This window comes from Cylas formicarius, unplaced genomic scaffold, assembly GCF_029955315.1.
Source record: "Cylas formicarius isolate icCylForm1 unplaced genomic scaffold, icCylForm1.1 PGA_scaffold_8__14_contigs__length_24414737, whole genome shotgun sequence".
Classification (NCBI taxonomy): domain Eukaryota; kingdom Metazoa; phylum Arthropoda; class Insecta; order Coleoptera; family Brentidae; genus Cylas; species Cylas formicarius.
The window spans coordinates 22,777,111-22,801,631 of NW_026844361.1; the positions used below are offsets into that span (position 1 = coordinate 22,777,111).

The 24,521-nt window shown below is 34.8% G+C and overlaps 1 protein-coding gene and 1 non-coding gene across 2 annotated transcripts; one reads left to right on the forward strand and one right to left on the reverse strand.

The window, feature by feature from the left end:
* The first annotated feature begins 1,573 nt into the window (after positions 1–1,573).
* On the forward strand, positions 1,574–23,666 carry LOC132706543 (uncharacterized). Its single transcript, XM_060677924.1, has 5 exons — positions 1,574–2,216; positions 17,564–17,796; positions 17,852–17,991; positions 21,517–21,702; positions 21,769–23,666. The coding sequence occupies exons 2-5, from the start codon at positions 17,570–17,572 to the stop codon at positions 22,206–22,208; spliced, it is 993 nt and encodes a 330-aa protein (XP_060533907.1). The 5' UTR covers positions 1,574–2,216; positions 17,564–17,569; the 3' UTR covers positions 22,209–23,666.
* Positions 1,686–1,758, reverse strand: Trnaf-gaa (transfer RNA phenylalanine (anticodon GAA)). The gene has a single exon. It is a non-coding gene; the product is annotated as a tRNA-Phe (tRNA).
* Positions 23,667–24,521: the final 855 nt, after the last annotated feature.

Below are 24,521 nucleotides of genomic sequence, written 5' to 3' on the forward strand. Positions count from 1 at the left end.
CCCGCAGTCCTCTACGTTCTAAGTGTCGAGAATGTAGAAATTTTTGAGATGAGATTGAGTATTCGCGAATTTATTCTCTGCATAAGCGACAATTAATGGCTCTGTTATCCGTTTTTGTGGCGGTTAGTGGAAAATGATTTACGACGAATTCCATTCCACTCCATAAGTCCCATTGCTTCCGGTTGTCAAGCTGACTTAAATACATTTTTTAATAAAATTTTTAGATGGATAACTTATTAGGACTATTTTTAAATGTTTCTTGAGTAACATTCAACAGAGCAACTTGTTTGCCAAACATTCCTCATTTTGCCCACGGGTTAGCTTAATAGTTTTTGGCGCCCGTGGTCTCATTAATTGAATTGCCATTGTAAAAATTATAATTACATAAATAAATAAATAACAATACAATTCGCCGTCAAATAACGATCCAATGGTATCGTCGGTTAGGTTAGAATTTCAAGATGCCTGAATAATAGAATTTTTGCAGAAACTTTTTATTTTCTTCTTAATTATTTTTTTTAAATAAAGAAAGATGTGAAGTTTGCGATCTGTGGGGCCGACGAATAGGTTATAAAAAGTCGATGACGAAGAAATATGTCTTCCAATTCCGTTGGTTCTTTCGACATTTTTTACTTGGCAATTAAATGGGAAAATTTAACTCTGAATCGCTCCGGATCAGGTACATTCTAGCGTTTACACCTAAAAACCAACACTCCGTATCTCCGTACGGTACAGCTGATAATGCAGGGATTTTAAATTATGGCCGCTGACAGTACGTTAATTTGACAGATTTTACTCTTCTTATTAGTTGCTCACAATATGCCCAGATTTCGTTGAATGTTCTGGGAAAACAAGCGATGTTTGTGGAGGTCGCTGTTTCGAAAAAAAATTAAGCAAGGTGCAGGTTGGTGGGTGAAAATATGGCCGCTACCGTATTATGTAATAGCTATATAGAGAAACTAACCTCAATACAAGTTGTAATTACACACAAAAATTGGGACGCCCTGTAGACAAAAACGAGTGAATTCCAAATTCGTTTTGAACCTTACTTTTTACTTACTTTTTTGTAAAGTAATTATTTTTCAAAAGTATTTGTCTCATTTAATTTCGGTACCTTCCGAGCGTTATATATCTCTTTGTCCTCTGTCGTTTATTATTCTAAAGGATGTGGAGATATAATGAAATTCGGTTTATGGTCATTGACCATTCTTCCCTTTGTTGTTACATTACCCATGCAATCCAAAAATTATTCATAGAAACAGTTAGAAATTATGTGTTCTTGTAAGGCCCATGCAGATCGTGCAATCCCCGAAAAGGAAACTAAGGAAAAACGGAAATAGACTATAGTTCAATGCCGGCACTGATCACCAAATTGCACGATTTTTTTTTATTGACGGCGTGCAATAAAGCAAACAGATAAAGGAGGTGCGAAAGCAAATATGCAGAACGGGAAACAAACCTATACTGTGTTTTGTGTCCTAGGTAATTATACGAATTTTTCGTTCACTGTTAACACTATCGATTAACAGCACACACTAAAATTTTCAAGTTGTCATAATAATTTTGTATCTACGCATATGGACGATACTTGATTTTAAATACTCAACCGAGTTCCCTCTTTAAATACTCCATTTAAAAATATACTCCACAATTATGCATTTTGTAAATTTAATAATAAAAAAAATTGCCGAAACCAGGGATCGAACCAGGGACCTTTAGATCTTCAGTCTAACGCTCTCCCAACTGAGCTATTTCGGCGCGATGTACGATTTTCCACCGATATTAAACAACTCTTGAAGATTACGTGAGCCATTTGAACAAACTAGTCCCTTCTTGGGGATAAATTTTGTTACTCCACACTCCGACAGTATTAAAAATCAACATAGCGCGGAACAATTACTCCTTCCATACGTACGCAGGCACTTTCGCCATCGACAACCGACTGAATCGGAGGTCGCCTAAAAACGAGGGTAAAAGAATGAAAAGTGGCGGTGGCACCGCTCGTATCATTTTCACCGACGGCCTCTCGTGCGACCGACTCTACTCGATTTTAAACCCGCACCGAGCCGTAATCACCTACTTTGGAATCGAGGTTGGCGGTTTATTGTCGTTTGTTTCGACTTCTTGGATTCGTTTCCGGAGCGACTGTCTCGATGTGACCGCTAGTGCCTGGTGTTTCGCTACAGTGTCGGGACTTTTCATGGGTCAACTTTAGGGTAAGTATTATTATCACCATAGTTTCGGCAGTTGTTTCATAAATTCGTTGACATTCAATATATTTCGGTTTCAGACTGACGTACATTTGAATAATACTATCGAATTAATATGGATACGAGTGTGTCAAACCACGGTCCATATAAAGAATGTGTCTTTATCGTAATTATACCCTTCTAGAATACGAATAATTCTGTTGCAATTCAATTAAGCACGTATAGGTAACTTTCTAAATTTGTAACGGCGCAATGCAGTAATTTAGAACGCTAATGGAATTTGTCGGATTTACAATTATTATTCAAAGTTGTGGCGAATTTCAGCTCCGTTCACTTTTAAGAGTAGCGGAACAGATTAAAGAACAAACCGAATTACGGTACCGGAAATACGATCGAAATTAATTTTTGACGTTGGTCAAGTTGGTTTTAAAATTAAATACGCGAGACGCTCGGCGCTTTTTGCTAAACGAGGAACGGTCAATGCGCCAGCTTCGCGACGAATCATCAATTCTGAACCACTTTAGAAGGCTAATTGCAAGTAATTAGTGCGTTCAAACAATACGGTCAATTAGGATTCAAATACATTTGCCCACCATAAACAGTTGGCTCTGTCCGAGTATAAAACAATGAAAGAAAATAATAAACATTTATAATATTACGCAAAACAATGATTTTATGATTTTGGGTCAATAAATGGGTAAAAATCTTTTTTTTTTTTTAATTTTACGTTGTCCGAAAATTGATTTTTTTGCCGTTTTTAGTTTCGGTAGCTCGGTAGAGGTAATAACAATTTGTTATATCAATAATTTTTTATATTTAATTTTATAGAATTTTTTTTATTGAAGATAGAATATGAAATATAGAGGGTGTTTTAAAAACGATCTTTCAGTTTGATTGGTCAGCGGAATAGAAAAAAATTAATACGCTAAATAAACAATATGTCCGAAAACGCCTCCTTCTGGAGGATGCACTCTGGAAAAGGGGGCTCAAAATTTGTTTTTATTTCTTTTCTTTCTTTAATTGGGTCCTAAAAGTTCCTGCTCATAAATTTTGAACATTTTTTACGGCAGCATCTTCTCAAAAACTTTTTTATGGACATATAAAGTTTTCCATTAAAAAAAAAACTCTAGTTTGAAGTAAAAAAATACTAGAGAATATTGATTATTTCAAACACAAAAATATGAAGTATTTACCCTACAAATTGGTTAGTTTTACGACCACTTTTTTATGTTTGACCTCGTTTAAATGAAAGCAACATTTTGAGCATAGTTCAGTTTGATGTTTATTTTTTTTATGATTGTTCGTGCGAAGAAAAATACACACGGTTAAAACTATTTACTATCGAAGTTCGTAAACTAAGACAAATTTGTAAAAAAATATGTCGAATAATATCAGACATGTATTAAACAAAATTAAAATTATTAGATTAAATTAAGATATTTTAATTGTAATTGAATGCCGAACGGGAAGAAGAGCTGGAAAACTGTTCTTCCTGTTCGACCCAGAAACTGAGCTTTTCTATATAAAATGTTGTGGAAAAGGAAATTTTTACTCACATCTGACTGAATTTGACTACAAGGTTCTAACCAGAAAATGGTGTTTTAAGTTGATACCTGCTAATTTGATGACGTTTTTGTTACGAAAAGTAGAACAAAGGCGGAAAGTTACCGTATGACCCTAAAGTGAGATTTTGTGTTTATATCTGCAAATTTGATGCAGTTTGAATGGACTTTCTGCTAACTGGTCGAGAACACTAGCACGATGACCCTATTTAAAGCGTCACGTTCGGACACGAATTCTTCAATGATATTTTGTTGTCAAAGGATCTTCCGCATGAAATTCGACCTACAACTATTTTAATACGTAAATTTCGAGGATATCGCGTACACTTTCCCGAGGTGTGAATAATGGGTAGCGAATCCATAACTTTCTCGGTTTGAATAAAATAAATAAATGGCCCTCGCAGCGAAACCGATAGTGATAGTTTCTATAGCCGATTAGATATGATAAATCGCCTGACGTACGAGAGCGGCGAGGAAAATATGCAATTATCTGTGCTCCGGTTTCGCTTTGGGAAAATTTTCAGTTAACGAAAGCTGCGCGAGCATCGTATGCGACGGTCGGCACACTTACCTTTGAAATTGTCGCTTATTAATCTCACCCGAAGATCGAATTAATTATTTTGCTTTTCAATTCGCTATTTCCTAAAACAAATATGAAATAAATACTAGAGGATAGAGAAAATATTGGACGATATACAAATGAAACGCCCGGTATATTACTTCATTTTTGGATTTCTGAAAAAGATAATTGATAGATTTCCTAACAGCTAACCCCAATAGTTTCTGAGATTGGTCTGTTCATAGATATAAGAAAGTGGCTTTTGAATGGGATTATCCAAGGGTGGTCATTAACCTACAATGTAACAAGATTATTATTTAAAAGTTTCGGAATTTAAATTTTTTACCTATCTGTGTTTAATATTCTTTGGAATTCACTTTTAGTTCTTATTTATTTTGATAAATGGATTTTCATCAAGTAAAAGCTACATTTTTCGGTATATATAGTAGCAGGTAGTTTGTAAATATTACATTTGATAAAGACACGGTGTTGTCGAAACAAGGTTATTGGTTATTTTTTTGATAGTAGCTATACGGTTCTAGATAGCCTTTATGTTAAAAAGAGTATACCCTAGGGCTTATTTTATTAATCGGGTGCCTTGAATATGAAAATAAATAAACACATAAAACAAAAGAAAATGTGTGCAGTACGTGTCTGTTAATATGTACTGGATGAAAACGTGCCTCACCAGCCCATAATTTCTGTTATGGTTATGGACTAGAACGTTTTTCAGTGGTTTTTTTTTGCAGCAACTAACCAAAACTAACCATTAGTCAAAGTAAAGTTGACTCATATGTCACAAATTTCGATGACGCGCGTGTAATGTTTCGGTAATTATTCGCTTATCCTTCATCAAATTTTCAGTATTTGTCAAACGGGAAAATTGTCCAAATTGTCAAGTGAATTAGCAACAACGTTTGAAATGAAATCGCAAGATGTTGTGACCAGTAAGTCGAGACGTTCGACCTATTCCCCTGTCTAAATTCTACGGGGTTGTAGTAGCCAAGTACGCCGCCGTTGTGGTGATCGTAGTCGCGGGGCTCAGGTTCATAAGAGGTTGAAATTTCCGGAAATGAAGGAGGAAAAGAAAAAGAGCAAATTCGTGACTCTGGTGAAAATCGGCGTGGTGATGGCCGCTGTGTACTACGGATGCAAATTTTATTGTAAAAAGATGTAACTATATACGCGTTTCGGACGTCAATAAATCAGATTTGCACACTAATTTAAATATTTCCTCACCCAGAACGGGAATGTATCGCGTCCAAAAGAAATTAACGAGTTATGTTAATATACAAGACTTTTACGCCTTGCACGGAGAATTTCCTGTTATTTTAAAAACGGAACCGTAATATATTGTCGCGATTATGTAAAGCGATAATCTAACGGAGGTTCAAGCGCGGTATCCCCAATGCACCAGATAAAAAGGACATTTTGACGTAAAGCCTTTAAACCAAGGTCGTCATGTCGACCAAATCTTTGGTTTTAGTATATTAATGTTTCAGTCCTAATTATAGTCGCAACGCAAACGCTCTTAGAGATATTTATTAGTTGAACTGAAATTAATCCGTAATTTCGTTGGTTCACTCCTCTTCACTCAAAGCGTATTCTTTTAATGACAATCTTATGGTCATCGCATGCTACAAATATATTTTTCCATCCTCCACTACTTGAGATAAATTAAACTTGTGAACAAAAAGGTGATTGCTATTAAGATTTAAGATCTCCTCTCAAGAAATCGATGCTTCTACAGCTGGCTGGAATTTAAATCACACCGATTTTTCAAATATGTCTGCCTTGATGAGTATCAGTACGGATTCATAAAAAATAGTAATACTCTGAGCGCTACGATGGATCTTGTAAATCGATTAATGTACATCGTTTGTTAGCGAAATGTTTGTTAGAACAATGTGTTCAAATAAACAATGTTAAAAGTAAAATGCAACAAGTGTACCTCAGGGTTCAATCATGGGACCATTGTTGTATTCGTTAAATGTCTTAAATTTGCAGTGTGCAGGGCTTACAGCACCGGAGAATGATTTACAAGAAATAATACGTTCTGATTTAAAAAAAAAATGGCTTTTGGGTAATAAATTAAAAGTCAATATTGATAAAACTAAATATAATATGTTGTTCAAGCAAAAAAACAAAGTAATACAGATGCTAAGATTAAATATTAAAAATAAAAATATAGAGGATTGGACATTTGTAAAATAGACAAATTGCTTAGGCTAGAACAATCTAAGTTGATGTATAAGGTGATAATTAAAATACAAAAATCTAACATGAAGAGTATATTTAATAAAGACGTTCACATGTAGGGTAAACTTGCCTAAATCGTACTTGCGCGTAAATCGTACCACCTAAATTACTCAGAATTTATAAAACATACAGCGGCATCTGTCGGCGATTACTTGAGTTAGTGCTAAGCTAACCAGCTGTGATGCTCCGAAGCAGTGATTCCTGTGCGAGATGTAATTTTACTGATAAAAGTAAGTTTTTTTCAGTTTTCTTGTAAAATTTTAGCTTTTTTTGTAAGCGTTTTTTTAAGAATTCTATAAACATAAAATTGTGAATCATACGGTTTTCAAAAATTGCATTTCTTTACAATTCATTTGGTTAGCGTTAGTGTAAGTGTATTTGAAGAGGACTTTGAGTATTTTGAAGAGGACTTTGAGCGTAAATCGTACTTTATGATACATCCTAATTCGTACCTTTACAAATTAGGAATACGAAATAAAATTGTTTTCATTTTGGTTTTAGCCAATCAATTTCTGTTTATACATATTTGTTAAGTTTTTAATTTTACCATTTTATGAGAGGAAAAAATAAAAATAATTTTTTTTAGCACACAATGGCAAAACGACTATATAATAAATGGTCTATGCAAAATATGAATGCAGCAATACAAGATTTTAATAATGGGAAATTACGATTCAATGAAGTATGCAGGACATATGGTATTCCAAAACCGACCTTTCGACGTCATTTAAAAGGTCTAAATTCTCAGAAAAAAATAGGAAGACCAAGCGATTTGACGGAGCAAATGGGGATCGAAACAAATACGAAAAGATTCTAGATGATTTCCAATTTGGACCTAACGAAATTTTTAACATGGATGAGACAGATCTTAATACCGTTCATAAGCCTGCTAAAATATCAGCGTTCAAAGGAAAACATCAAGTCGGAGCAGTCACTAGCGGAGAAAGTGGAATTAACACTACACGCGTTTGATCTTCAACTCAAAAGAATGACGGACATCCTTAAACGTGGTGGCCCGCCTAAAACGCCGTACACTTGTTCTGAGAGTGGGTGGATCATTTAAAATTGGAAAAACAATTGAATCATAAAATTCTATTAATATGGGATGGACATACCACACATACTAAGAATCTAGAAGCCATAAACCTTGCTAGAGAATACGGTATCGTAATGTTTTCTTTGCCGGCGCACACAACACACAAACTACAGCCTTTGGATGGATCATTCAAGTCATTAAAAACTAATTTTAACAAAGAATGTGCAGTTTGGATGCGAAATCACCCTGGTGAAACAATCAAACAATCAAACATATCTGAAATTTTGGGAGTGGCATATCCTAGATCGGTTTGTATGGACATCGCTAAGAAAGGTTTTGAAACTTGTGGATCGTGGCCTTGCAACAGGCATCGAATACCAGATGAAGAATATGTCGTGCTCGATGAAAATGAAATGACCCAAACTGATATGCAACTTTCGGATCCTGGTCCTTCCACAGCGGATGTTTCTACAAATGCACACGATCAAACTGACGCATCCATCCGCACGGTTATTGAGAATTTGTCACCGATATATCGACTTCCACCGCAAACATCTAAGAAAACAAGCAAGGCCGTAGTCCTTACTGCGAGTCCATCTAAAAAAAAATATGTTGGAAAATAAATTAGATGGACCAACAAAACCAAAGAAACGCTCTTTAATAGAAAAGACTTCTAATACTTGGTATTGCATTTTATGCCGCAAAGATGAAGAAAAATCAATGATTCAATGTATCAAATGCAATATATGGGTGCACGACAACTGTGCAGGTGTAGGAAAAGCCACATATTTTTACACTTGCCAACATTGCACCAGAAGTACGATTTAGGAATAGTGCGATACGAGTTAAGACATATGGTCTTAAATCGTATTTTTGTCATTATTTTTTAAATATTTTATTTTGAGTAGTAAAACAGGGTTTCTTTAAGTATTAACACGTGTCTAATGTTTCTTAATTCTTAATAAAGTTTTAACAACCAAAATTTCATAGTGTTTGATGCATTTTTGAGAAATCTACAACAAGTTGTTCAAAGCTGGTACGATTTGGGCAAGTTCACCCTATGACTCCAAAACTCATAACGATATTTACAATTATAACATCCGAACTAATAAAGGACTTTCCAATCCAGTATAAGCTTCCAGAAAATTTAAGAAATATAAATAAACATATTAAATTTGTAAAACAGTTAAAAATTCACTTGAATGTAAATTAAATATAGGTACTCTACAATGTATAATAGATTATATACTTACCATTTTTTCTATTTATTCTTTTTATAAATCTCAAAAAATATCAATAATTTTTTTTTAATTATTGTAATTTTTTTTGTTGATTAATTTTCAAAAACAATTTTTAACATATATAACTCAAGTACGATATTGTCTTGTATTTTTGCTAATACCCTAATGAATGGTATGGAAAATGGAAACACATTTTATTCAGCAAAATTGATCTAATTCCAGCACAAAAAGGGAAAATGTTCTAAACCAAGACGAGCAAATTAAAACAAGATAAGAAAAGAAGATAAGATATTCTGGTCTCCAGGTGTTTTGCATATATTCAGATCTGCAATTGTCTTCTCCTATTTTTGAGAGCTTCTGAAACAAAAGATATAAAAAAATCTTATATTATCTTATATATAACTAGGCAACTAGGCAACTTTTTTTTTAGTTCAAGAATACGAGATCGGTGCTAACTAGAGGATGCTTGAACACGAATATCCTTTCATTTTCAGTGTTGCAACGATTCATAAAAAGAATAATTTTTCATAAATTGCCATACAAATTTCATTAGCATACAATAATACCAAACATTAATAATATAATATTTTGTAATAATTATAAGACCTAGGCTTGAAAAGCCTGAATCACTTTACTTACTTCAGATAGGTCACTAATTTAACTCATACAAATATATATTAAAAACTTGCTAATACAGTTACAGAGTACTCCGGAAGACGAAATATACTGGATTCAAGCAAGGACAGGAATGACCTGGCCCCTCATATAGAGACTTGAGACAAGAACTTGGCCATACCAAACAATTTTCTATGTCTTTTATATTATTGCCTAAAAATTTGAAAACCCTGTATATAATTAAAAAAATGCCAGAAATACATGTTATTGTACTGGATCTTCTGCGTCTGCCAGTTAAAGAATTTTGCTAATCGCATGAACGATTATGGAGGAAAACGTATTTTTCTGGAAACTAAAAAAAATACAAAATTTTTTAACAAACACTTGGTAACATTTGACTGATTCTCTGCTAAATTTGAAGTTGATATCTGCAAATTTAGGACACTTAACATATTTCTCATTTAGCACGGAATATCGGGAACTCCCTGTATAGTCTTTCAGTTTATAACCAATTTTTAATAATAGGGGATCCATGTTTCAGTTTTTTTGAATTTTCGGCGCACCCTGTATATTTTTGAAAAATTGTCAAGAAAAATAGTTTATAGTTTATACTTCTTCCGGTTCAACAATTTTTTTGGTCTCGTAAAAAGGCCTTTATTCCATCTTGAACGAGGGTTTCAACGTATTTCATTTTAAAAGTGGTTTCATGCCTTGCCACAAACCGGTTAATTCTACGGGCTTTAATTTACAGTGATATGGCGGAGGGCCTTTTTCGTACTTGGAGGTTTATGCTCCTTTTTCAGCATATCTGAAATATGAAATTGCTTATAATTTCGAGATGTAATTTTGTTCCAACAAAAAGTGTAATGCTTTTTCCAGTAAAATTGTCGTTAATACTGCTAACACCACCTTGAAATGGATACAAATTTATGTATACTTTTGGACCGTGCGGAAGTTTATAGAGGTGTGGCAGTTGATTTAACAAAATTTCGCACCGACAACATTTAGAATTTCCGCACGTACTTGGGGGTGGGACAATTACTAATAACATGGGTATTGTTTGTCTGAAACCGCGAACTGATAAAAATCGGTTAAGCATTCGAACGAGCGGTCATAAAAGGAATTGATGGTTCTAACGTTTTTTTCATTTTTTAATGTGCGGTGGTGTAAAAAGAACCATAGGTAAGTGATAAATACAATATACATATACAGTGTGATTAATAAATGGAACTTTGCAAACTGTGGAAATATTGTGCGTGTATTCCTGAGGCGTAAGGATAAAATTGTTATTTTTTGAGGTTAGGATTAAACATAAAGCTGCTGAATTATTTGTATGAAGGTATCTTTTTAACAAAAAAGCAAAATGACACTTTTGCTATAATCTACATTAAAAAGAAATTTTAATACCACGAAAGTAAGTAAGCGGTTCATTTTTTGATATTTTGAGTTTAGGAGCTCTAACAATTAAAATATTACTAATTAGTATGCACATATGTATATATACGTGCTTTAGCCTATTGATAACTGGTGTTACACGATATCAATGAGGAACATTGTAGGAAAATCTTGAATTGATAATTAAATGAAAATGAATAGTTAAATTTGAGTCAAAAATAACGCCTAGCTGTTTTGCGTTTTTTAGTATTTATATTTATTTTTTGTTGACTTTGTTCCCTATCCGTTTTCATTTTCTCAACAGTGTTAATTGTGAGATTTTACGATTTAGTTACATTTAGTTTTAGATTATATTTCTCTGCATAGGCGAATAATTTTTCTAAATCATGATCACCTACGAAAGTTAGTAATGGGAATTATGGGAAAATTGTATTTGAAAAATTCGATCCCGCGACCTAGAAGCGAAATATTCATTGGGAGGAATAATAAATATTCGAACCTTGCGGTACACCTATTTTTAAATGCGTTCAACTAGTACTATTAGATCGACTAATTCATAGATATATTTTGAGGTAATTGTAAGCAAATATGAATCTAGTGAAAATGAATCAAGTGTGTTAAAAATATATCAAAAAACTTCTATCGAGTTCTATAGAGTAATCAAATTAGACCAGAAATGTCAGCTGCAGAAATAGGTTTTTGGAGGCATTGTTGCAAACTTATATTAATTGGCAAGTGAGGAAATCCGCGAGAGAATTAACATACGGACAACCATAATTGACACCATTCAATCAAACAGCTTCAGATAACAGATAACAGCATACTGGGACTGCCACGATGAGCAGATATCTGTAGGTTAAAGACTGACCGATACAGAGACCGTTTGAAACTAGGATGCGGTAAACGACTTGTTGTATGTGGCAATATATAATTGTTGAGTCGCATACCAATTATAATAATAATTAAAATTTAACGCCCTTTACAACCAACAGAAACAAGGTTATCGATAATTGCTCACTTCTTAACGACACTAACAAGTATTCGCGAAATCAAGTGCTAAACTACAAATCACAACTGGAGGAATGAAAAAATCAAGAGGGCAACATTTCCTATAGAACATCAAAGCTCAGACATCAAAATAGTATATTATGCGACAAGTGCGGTAAACGGCATTTGACTCACAAGTTTATTTGACACGAGCGTGTTGCAAACTATACTTTTTCTACTACCATTAGTTTTTCGGTACATTTTCGCAAAACAACACGAATACATTCACTGACATGGCCGTCAGAATTGACAAACGTCAAAATTCAGTGCGGTGAAATCCCGGAAATGTCCGAAGTGGCTCGGATTCTTCGGAAACGAAACTGACGTGGTAAAGTGACGCTTCCCGCCCGCTAGATCGGTGTGTAATTAGGTATTTTACAGACGGGATTAATGCCATAAAATTGGGTCATAAAATCGGTTATATAAAGTGTGTCCCCTATCGCAAAAATATTTACCACCATTCAGTTCAGTTCAGTTGAAGCATTACCGCTACTCCAGACTAGGAAAAATTAAAATTAATTAAAAAGTTTGCTGTTTTGTGTTGTGTTTTTTAGAATAGCCAGAGGATTTCAAAGTTCTTAAAGATACTCATTTTGATTAAATACACTGGTTTTTGTGTTATTACTTTCGCACGGATTGCTTCAGAGGCTATATGCGGCACTGATTACTAATAATTTCCAATAGCATTGTAGTCGATTTAGAAGACAACGTGATAATTAGATAATATAAACGCCGCCATACACTATGCATTTTGAAAGGTTTTATTTCTAAAAATTCATAAACTTTTGAGAGATACCAAAAACTTGATATTTTTGTTATGGGATATGGCATTTTATTTTAATACTTTTTATGGTTAGCGAACTTCTCTCTGTATGTTTTATATGAATGTAGTAGATGTTCTAGAGGAACACGAACCAATAAATCTTCTGGACGATTACAATATCTCGTTTGTCCAGAAAAATCTAAAAACGGCTTTAAGTTTCAACTAAACTGTCTAGGGATTTTTTTAAAAAATGTTGAACTGAAATTAGTGAACTTTGAGACACTCTACATTTTCGAAAATTCGTTGACACTGAGCAAAAATGTTTCGGTTAACGATTCTCGTTAATTTCCGAGCCGCCTTTTGCTACTAAGAATCTCGCACATAGAAGAATTAAAAAAAAAACCTTTGATATGAATCGCGATGTGGTTTTGGATACCAAATCCGAAGGCAAGGTCGACATGTAAATCACAATCAGCGAAGCGCGGGCGGACTCGAAGCCCTGGCGGCCATTGTGCTGTACGCGGGCGATTCAATCGGCTCCGCTGCGGTGACGATATTAATTTTTGTCAGATTAATCAGTAGTGACGCATTAAAATCTAAATAATTAACAATCAGTTGTAGCTATCGGTTGGGCCAACTAAAATTTTGATGCAAACCAAGCTGCTAAACCTTCTGAATATTTTCTTCCTTCTCCTTCGTCTTTATTTAAACAGATCCGTATTCTGCCCTATTCTCTTATCGAGCGGCGAGCACCGACCTCAGGATTTTTTGAATTATTTCCCGTTTAATGAATGTTTAGATGATTATCAAATTCTTGTCCGTACCTTGACAAGCCCAACTTTTCAAAAAGTAAATCGCTAGAAAATGACAAGCAGAATTGATAACTTTGTTTTCTTTCTTTCTGGTGTTTTTTTTCTTTCTTGTTCACAATTAAACTCAAATAAGTAATAATAAATAATAAATAAGATGAGGATGCCAAACAGTGTAGACAACTTTTCCCATTTTATAAAAAGAAACCCTAAAAGTCAACATACAAAAGAGTTATTGCAGTTGATATCTGTATTATACTGTATATACTTATATTTTTAAAGATAATAATTGATGAGGGGAAAAGAAATGCAGCAGATTAGAGACACAAAAAAGGACGTAAAGCAGATAAGAAGAGACCAACAAGAATACAGGCAGGGAGTGAAAAAACTGAGAGAAGAGAACAATAGCTTAAAACTGGAACAAATAACAATTCAAAATAAATAATGAAGCAAAGAGAAGGAAAGGCGAAAAGAGAGATTGACATTGTTGTGAATGCGTTACCAATTGATGCCAGAGATCCAGATTTGCTTAAACAAGCTGTGGGAAACTTTCTGAAGCAGTATCTAAAACAAGAGGTTAACATCCAAAAGGCGCAAAGGTTAGAAGAGAAAACAATGATTTTACTAAGGCAGAAATGGATGTCCAAAAAATTTTAAGGGTGAGTTACAGTCAGACAGAAAATAGTCCCTAATTTCAAGATTCGGCATTCCGAAATTACTAAAGTACAGATTTCAGAATTTTCCCCAACCAGTTTCGCATATATTAATAAAAAAATATAGAAAAATAAGACTTGAGCTTTTTTTGGTCGAGGAATATCACTAATTTCTAATTTCGGGACAGACGGTATAACATGTAACAATTATGGAAGCTATAATATAATATGTAACAATTACGTCGGATTAGATTCGAGTGAAACCGGTATGGTGTTAGGCTAACGGTAATTATATATCCGTATCAAAAGACATATAAGGTGTAAAAATTAAGAGTCTGGTAAAGTAACTGCATGGAAAAGTAACTGAACGGCCTTTACATTCACGCAGAATATCGTATTTTGCTCTTAAAACGTCGGAATCAAGTTTTGAGGAAAAGGAATGTTGTGTGCTTTTTTTTACTGAAAAAGAATTCGCCATTTATCAAGTGCCTGAAAGTAAAACAACATAAACATGAATTGAACTGAGGTGGCTTTTACTTGATGAAAATCCATTTATCCAAATAAATAAGAACTAACTAAATGTTTTGATATTGAAATTTGATAAAGACATGGTGTTGTCGAAACAATTGCCATATCAAAATATAAAATTTCGTGAAAATCTGAACTTTTGGTTCTTTTTTTTAAATAAACATGAATCGGGAAATATTGGGTTGTTCGGAAAGTCATTTCGTTTTTTTTGAGGAACATGAAAGACAGTTTTCGTATAATGAATAAATATTTTATTAAATTACATATTGGCCATTCTCGTCCAACACCTTTTGCTATCTTTCTAGCAGTAACATAATTCCCCTCTCATAAAAGTTTTGGTCCTTGCTGGCAAAAAACTGGTTCAGGTGTTTTTTGACATCTTCATTTGAGGTAAAGGTTTTGCCATCCAAAAAATTTTGCAGGGACCGGAACAAATAGTAGTCGGAAGGCGCCAGATCTGGAGAATATGGTGGATGTTGCAGTACGTCCCATTCAAGCTGTAAAAGTTTTTGGCGAGTGACCAAACTTGTGTGAGGTCTCGCATTATCCTGGTGGAACACTACACCCTTCCTGTTGATTAATTCGGGCCTCTTCTCTTTAAATGAATCATGCAATTTGTCCAGTTGATGACAATAGACTTCTGAATTAATCGTTGTATTGTCCGGCAAAAGCTCAAAAAAAACGATTCCTTTGACATCCCACCAAACGGAGAGCATCACCTTTTTTTGGTGAATGTTGGCTTTTGACACGCTTTGAGCCGGTTCACTTTTCTGCTCCATGACCTCTTGCGTTTAACATTGTTGTATACAACACATTTTTCGTCCTCAGTAATAATCCGCTTCAAAAATGGATCATTTTCTTGACGTTTGAGGAGCGAATCGCACACGTCAACGCGACGACACAAATTTCGCTCCGTAAGGACATGGGGCACCCACACATCGAGCTTCGAGGTTAAGCCCATGCCTTTCAAATCAATCAATCACCGATCACTCGTGTGGTTATTCGCCGATTTGCATCAAGTAATGCCTTTATCGCATCTTTGTCAGCTTCGACCGGCCTTCCAGACCGTGGTGCATCTTCGACATCAAAATTGCCGGATCGAAATTTTGCAAACCAGTTCTGGCACTGGCGTACTGTTAACACGCCTTCTCCATACACATCCGTCAATTTTTTTATCGCTTGGACAACATTTTTACCTTTTCTGAAGTAAAAAAGTAAAATATGACGAAAATGCTGCTTATTGCTCTCCATATTTAAAAGGGCGCCAACCAAAAACTACTGCGTAGAATTAATAGAACTTTTTCACACAAGCCTTGCAATATCAGCTCTCAAGACATATAATGGTTATGCGGCTTAAGTGTGAAGTTTTTTTCGAAAAAACGTAATTAAGTCCTCTGACGGGAAAAAACGAAATGACTTTCCGAACAACCTTATACAAAGGTTCTTAATTTTCTAAATAGAAATTTTCAAAAAATTGCTTAACAGTTTGGCTGAAGATAATACAGGCTGTGGGTAATACAGGAGGCACGTAATCTAACTGGAAACACAGAACAGATATTTTATCGCAAAAGTTTATTGGACAGACTGTAGGTTGGCATTAGGGGCAGATACACGCTAAATGCCAACTAGCATCACTAGCCAGACATGCCAAGGTCAAAAACAGGAGAAGCATCCTTTGACAGGTAACCACAAGAAAACTGAATGGTAGGGACACACATGAGTATAATAGGCAGACACTCACTTAGTAACTAATTCAATCTCTGCTACTACTACTACACTGATGGGAAAAGACCCCATGACAGAAATTTTACAACCAAGAAAGCAACAATTTTGGAAATATTTCAGACAAGAACAAATTATAAATTAAATAATTGGTCGTTTATGTTTTGCCCGGAAACTTTTGCCCTCAGTTTATAGACATATTTGAAAATATTTTATAAAAATTTTCAGCCTCTTACCTCTTCTTCTCTTTTGACATCGATATCATTTTTTTCGCATTCAGCATCAAAGTAGTGGCGTCCGTTTTGACAAATCGGTATCCTGAGCACGCATCTAATGCAACACAAAAATAAATGGTACTACTACGTTCTTTTCGAGCGCTCACGAGTTGCTATGCTTTTGTGTCGTAAAACAAATAATAGTTCAAACATTTTGCAAACTTATTTTCTTTTCTTGTAACCTTGATGATATTAAACCAATAAAAAAAAAGACAAAAAAATCGACGGGACAGCGAAAGGTCATAAGGTTTGATCTTGTTCTAACTTACAGACATCATTTTTCCAACCTGCGTATACATCAAGAAATCACCCGTTGGATCATTTCAAGCATTCTCTCTATTTATTTTTAATTTATCTTTATCCTTACTTTAAATTAATTGTAACCATAGTTATAGCCAATTTACTAGTCACATAAAAAATTACTATTGCTTGGTGTCGTTAGTTTAGTTTAGTTTAGGATGCTGTTTAGAGCCTGGAACTTTTCTATCAGAGCCCATATACTTAATAGATGTAATGAACCCTTGTCTATGCTGATAATACAGGCAGTTCTGGATATCATAATCCTGCAATATCTCGCTATCAATCAAATAGACCTTGCAAAAAACGAGTTAAGCAGATGGTGGCGTTGCTAAGCGTAAACGTAAATTATTCGTTTTACTTGCAATCTCAATGTTTCCATGAACCTTTGACCTGCCTATGTTATCTGCATAAGCGATAATAAAGCATTATTATCCCAATGCAACCATTCCCAATTTTATTTGCAATCTATAGTAATATTTTTTCCGGCTGAGGTCACATTGAATCGTAAAATCGACAAAAAAACGCAAGAATTTGATCCTTGATCCTAATAGCTGCCTGCGCACCTCAATACAATTTATTTTACTTGTAGAGAAAAATGGAGACGAGACTGTTGTTCTTTTCCTCGCTGATTTTCGCCGTCCTGGAGCCGACACGTGGTCACGGACGTCTCATAGAACCGCCGTCCAGAGCGTCCGCGTGGCGATACGGATTTGACACTCCTCACGATTACAATGACCACGAATCTTATTGCGGCGGATTTACGCGGCAATGGATCAAAAATGGTGGCAAGTGTGGGGTCTGCGGAGACGCCTGGGATTCCAAGTGAGTCAGACGCGTTATGGTCACGTATTTTCTGTACTCCTTAAGTTTGTTTTAGAAAACCGAGGGCTCACGAGTACGGGGGCACTTACGGACAGGGCGTTATCGTCAGAAAGTACGGGGTGGGGGGCTTGATGAACGTCAGGGTGGAATTAACGGCCAACCATCACGGTTACTTCGAGTTCTCCATTTGTCCAGGTACAGTATGCCGCGCTACTGGATGAAACTCGATTAGTGACGGTTTTTTGAAACCAGAAAGCAAGTAATTTTTCAAAGAAACTTCCACAGGCTAATGTAATACTTTTTACAAAACTTCTGCATTCCTCCTGCGTCGGTTTTTGCTTAGTCGAAATTGCTGACGTTTCGCCGATCATCATATTTTCTCCGTACCTGCTTATATATTGTTTGAGGGGGCCGCTAATGAGGGGTTATAAACACCGTCTCGAAAGTTTTCATTTAAAACCAAAATTATGGAAACGCGACGTCGATGATACTTTTGTTATTTGGCCTCACAGAATTAAAACACCTTTCCTCTGCTCTTCTCTCTAATAATTTCCACATTAAAGATATTAAGCGTTCCATCAAAAAATACACTTCACCACAACCTTGGAATAACGATGAGGCCGAAAGCAAATGCTACACTTGCCACTGTGGTCCTTACTTACATTCAAAACATCACTGACCACATAAAAGTTCTAAAGAAGGATAACGTCAAAACCAGATTCAGCACTTGTCCAAAAATCTCTCAACATCTGCGGTCCGTCAAAGACAAAATTCCATTTGAGATGCCAGGAGTTTACAGCATTCCATGCATATGCGGCAAAGAATACGTTGGCTCAACCTAGGCTCAAAGAACGTCTATAGAAATATCATTAGCGTTTCAGACGACAAGCTCTGAAGAAGCCATCAGGATGATTGGCGAAACGTCAGCAATTTCGACTAAGCAAAAACCGACGCAGGAGGAATCCAGAAGTTTTGTAAAAGATACCAGAGAGCAAGCTTAAAGAAATATTACCCATAATTTTTCTATTTTGATCACAATTAATGCAGTTAAGTTATCGATAGTCATAATTATTCTATTTATACTGTAAATCGTCATGAAAATTATCCAGATTAACCTTACGACTTCCAATATCGTCTGCGTAATCACCATGGTCATGTATGTATAAATTCAAATAGTTACATATTTACTTTATTGCTACTTCCTTTAAAAGCGAATAGTCGAATATAGCTCGCCAAGGTCATCGAAATGCTTTCGAAACTGATATGTTTTATTAAGTGCCTTATAGTTGATAAATTTATTTTGTAATTGTTTTAAGATGATTTTATTGGGAGCGCAGGATACCATAATAAAAATAAAATTTTATAACAGCTTTAAAAGTTGATAGTTGTTCCCTTTAAAACAATTTCTCATTTCTCTCATATAGATTCATTAAGACTAACCTATCTTTTTATGCTAATTCAGAATCCAGTCTACTGCAAAGCGGTAAAATATCGCGTGGTCAAGCTTGTAATTGGCAAATGTCAAACGTAGTGGTGATTTCACAAAATGAGTGAGAAATAGGTATCAACGATTTTTAAATTCACACTGTAAATCAAATAGCTGCGACATCGTCACCCACTGCTAAGTTGGAATCTATCATCACAGATTTAGAACATTGAAATGTAAATTCTAGGTCTTCCGAAAGTCAACAGAATTACAGAATTAATAATCTTCAACAACTTTGTTTTTGCGACGACTTTTATATAGGTAAATAATAAAATTGATTTCAAACACACTTTAATTTTATAGGTATATCGCACGGGATAAAAATGGTTTAATTCAAAGCTTAAAAAGAAACGTCTTGTCATGGATACGAAAAATCACATTAATGTCAATAAAGTCTATTAAAAGGTTTTAATTTATAAGAAACAAAATTTTTTCAAAAGTAATAAACATCGTTTTTTCAAATTTTCTAAGTATGGGCAAAATTTGAAGTGCTTTAAAATGCAAATATATACGTATAGTGTCAGTAAAGTGGACCTTATAGTGGCATTTCATATTCAGAGCCGTAACTATTGTACATAAAATTATTAAATACCCATCCAATTTAAGCGTGAACTTCAAGCCGCCATCAACCAAATAATTTAGGAGAGCGTCATGGGAGCATTAAACAAATTATTTTTGTCGGCATTATCACCACATAAAAATAAAAATAATATTTTTCGACGCTCTTACAAAATGAAAATGTCATTGCTAAGTTCTTACAGTACCATACAGCAAAGATTGGTTTTGAACGAAACGTTTTCAATGCTGCTATAAATTTATTTTATAAGTATTCTGTTTATTGCTAATAATCTTTTTTAAACACAGAAATGTAACTTAGGATCATGCGGGACCCCAATACTGCTCTATTAAAAAACTGTTACTTAATATTTTTATATAATTGTTATATAATTATCATGGGCGATCATTATATAACATCTATTGGATACAATTGTTTTATAAACTCGCATCTTTTCTTTGTTTTTAAGCGCCATATTAACGTTTACCAGGTATTTTTAGAATAAATGAGTTATATTAAACTTTGTTATGTGGTAAGGTATATGACAATTTTGAGCGCGTTTGTGCTACTCGGGCTGTAAATCCTTTATTTCTAAACGAACTGTGACAAATCGTACTTCCGTATACTTGGAATCTATGGACCTGATCAGTTTTTTAATACACACAATTTATTATTTACGTAATATACAGGGGGTATTAAAAAAGGTCCCGATATTTTCAAGAGTAAGTAGAATATTAAGTAATAACGTTATTAATTCGGCCAGCATTCATTGCTAAAACCTAAAAAAACAAGTAGTTTTTTTGGTTTTGTACAAGAATACCTTTTTTGGGACAAACGACAAACATTTTTGTGAAATTGTGAAATTTCTGACATTTTCGGAAATTTCATTATTCAAGAGTAATTAGAAATTAGAAATTTAAACACCCTGTGTAGGACAGCTGACATATAGTTTTAACCATAGATTATCGGGTATCCGAAAAACTTGTGTCCTTTTGCCAAAGATATTGTATCCAACCCATTTGCTTCTTTACTGTTGATAATTTTGCGATTTTTACGTTTTGAGAAATATTATTTTTCTAAATATTAATTAAACAAATATTGAATTGTGTTGTATAGTGTGCTTCAGTGTTCATAGAGAAGCCACACCTACTGTGTGATTGAATCGTATTTATGCCACTGGCGATTTTTTGCTGTTGCCTTTCCTCCCCAAGGACCGCTCCAGCTGAAATGTGTCCACTTTCTCCTCTGGAAAGGTATACAAGACACAAATATGGGTAACTTTTAAGTCCCTAAATATGCAGAATGGGATAAATGTTCAGAAGCTATCAAAATTAAATTGTCAAAGGTTAGCTAAAAAACGTTTTAGAAGAAACAAATTCCTTGATTTTGGAAGGAAACACTAAAATTTAAAAAGTCGTTTTTTAAAAAATATTTATTACTTTACTTCTGGTAATTTTTTAATCATTAGTCTATAAAACTATAAAGTAGCCCTCCCCACCCTTTTTTTAAACTGTTAATTACATATTTGGTTCTATTACTGACCCTGAGAAAAAAAAAACTCTCTCAAAGAGCAATTAAGGACGAATTATTGTTATTTTCTTTAACAGGGTGTCATTGTTTGAGCGCCACTCCTCCTATTTTCTTTTATCATTTATTTTACGGACTCTTTTGCGTGTAGATTTCAAATATACGACTCAGGCGTGCTTGGACGAAAACAAACTCAAGCTGGTGAGGCCGCAGGAAGGGGTCGACCACCAGGGATCCAGATATTTTCCCAAAGAAGGCAACAAGGTTTACGAAATGAAGTACAGGCTACCAAAGAGAACGTGCAAGCATTGCATATTGCAATGGCGATATATAGCCGGTGAGGCGCGCATCGTGGCGATCGTAATGGTGCGGTTCGAGTAATTTCGTTAACTTTCCGCGGCAGGCAACAACTGGGGCAACTGTCCGAACGGCACCGGCGCCGTAGGCTGCGGACCCCAAGAAGAATTCCGGGCCTGCGCGGACATTACGATTTCGGGCAAGCCGACCGACGAGGCGATGGTACCACCGGACGTGGAGGTCGTCGAAGACGGCGAGGATTACAACGAGTTGGTGCCCCTGATAGACACGCCGACGGTGCCGCCGAAACCGTCGCACTACAATCCGATTTCCGCCATCGTCGTCGCCGTCGTGTCTTTTTTAGTAGCATTTTTAGCGTTGTTCCTGCTCTATTTTCATTTCTACCGGGTTGGTAGTGCCGTGCGCGACTTTTTGAAGAAGCGCACCGAAAAGTCGGGCAAAAACTTCCCTCCCGCCGTTCCCCCCAGGTCCAGGAAAGGCAGCAGGGGCAACGAGGAGGATCTCCCCGTCGAGACGCGCGGTTGAAGTTATCGTGTGATATATTTAACTCTCGTGAGCGATTTCCTCTTCTAGAAAGGTATAAAAGTCTGACGCAATTATGGTGTACGGTGCGTCCATTGTAAATAAGTACGTAGGAATTCGGCGAATAATTCCAAAGATTTGCGTGTATAAAAGGAATTACGGAGCGCACCCTTCGCAATTTAACGACGAATCAGGGATATTGAGTGTGCACAAATATTTTTTTAAAATGTAAAAATGCGATGAAATTTACGATGGTTGTTAGGTGGTGTCTTAGGAAACAAAACATCTATTAACAGTGACGAATGAAACATTTAGTGTATAAATTCGTGTTGGCCGTCAATTGATCACTTATCTATTATTATTTAATAATAATATATATTTTATATTAAATTATTATGCATGTGTGATGTCCAATTTACCTTTATAGGTATATAATATCCAAAAACGATACTTAGCGAGTCGGGGATTCCCAGTAATAATATCGCACAATAAAAATAAATATAAATGTCGTAGTATTTTTAAAATTATTTTGATCAAATGACCATCGATTAATAATTAGATTAATTACTAATTAAATTCATGAATCTTTGTTTACCTTTCAGTGTTGAACAGATCATAATATTTTAATATGAAGCATTAACATTTTTCTTTATGATTATTTTTTTTCTCTTAAAGATTCATTATTATTTAAAGTGCTTTATTTGCTTTTTATTTTATTACGAAATTAGGTGTCCACTTTAATTAGGTATACTTATTATAGGCGTCTTTTGGATGCATAAATCGTTTTATCGATATTTCGTGTCTACTCCGCTGTAGATGTTATAATAAAATTGAATGTTGTGGATTTTTAAAAATGTTATTTATTAATTATTTATTTTATAATTAATTAATAATAATTAATAATATTAATTAATAATCAATACTATTAATTAATATTAATTAATTAATTAATATTAATTAAATTAAGATGACGCTTTTATGAGTCGGGCGGGCAGGGGCTCGCGCTTTTGCGGAGACTTTTCAGGATACTTTCAAACGTATCCAATGTTTTATAAAAATATTGGTGCAAATGGCAACCTCCCACAGACCTCTAAACATTTTTTAGAGGTCTGTGCTTCACTTCACACTCAAGCCTGATGCTAGCGGCGTACTTTTCACATCGTAGATGAATAATATTTATTCGAAATCGAAGTGCAATCAATAATACCACCGTGTAAGTTAGATTTAGGTTTATTTTTCAGTGACTTGTTACATATTATTTGACTATAATTCCTTAGTTACGAAATAAAATATACATACAACTATTTGTAGTCACAGTTACTGTTTTGTACCACCTAGAACATGCCAAATCATGTCTACCATGACATATTTGCATAAATAAGATTTTTTTGAGGATCATTTTTTTCTTTATCCTTAAGCTGATTTTAAATATACATAAACCCACGAAAAAATTTTTTTTGTCCAATTTGGGAAACACGTATTACAACAAGCATTTCAAATCAGCTCAAAGTATCGCAAGTAGCATTAAGGGCGATTATTACGTCACGAATTGCGCTTCCGCACATTATATTAATTTCCAAATTTATAGCCGCCATTTAAACATTTACACTGGTCGCTAGGAATAAGCGTACCGAGTTCCAAATCAAAATTTTAAATTTTAAACTTTTTGCGATTGGTTTTCAGCGAATAAATAAAATTGAACAATATATGCCGATGAAACAACTTGCTAGGGGAATTCTCCTTTGCTTCGCCAATAATTAGTGCCATTATTACGTTTCATTATCGTACCTGTCCCAAGTTAAATACTAGGTTATCTCATCTCTAATAAAATGATTGATAAAAATTAGAACGGATCCGTTTGAATGCCTCTTCCAGTCTCAATCTTCTCCAGAGCCTCTTCATTGATGATATCATGGACTTGTGACTAGAATTTATAGAATCGCGAATAGGCACAAAATAAAAAAAAAACAAATTCGTAGGTTGTAAACTTGCCCTTTTCCTATATATCTATCATACATCATCAATTACACAGGAACGTAAAAAATTCCCTATTTCTTTAATAGAAAATTTTTAGCTATTTAGCCACAACATTTCTATTCCCTAAAATTGAAGAATATCATAGCCGCCCTATATTTATGTGGTTTAAACCTGCCAGACGAGACGGCGTCGGTGCGAATTTCTTAAATTGCACGAGAGCGATGAAGGCGGGCAGCAAATTGCGAAACATGATGATCAGCGTGTTTCGCTTGATCGCGAAATAACCCGCCGCACTAAACTCGATTCTGCCGGTGGCTATTCGGTGACCAAAATTTTCGA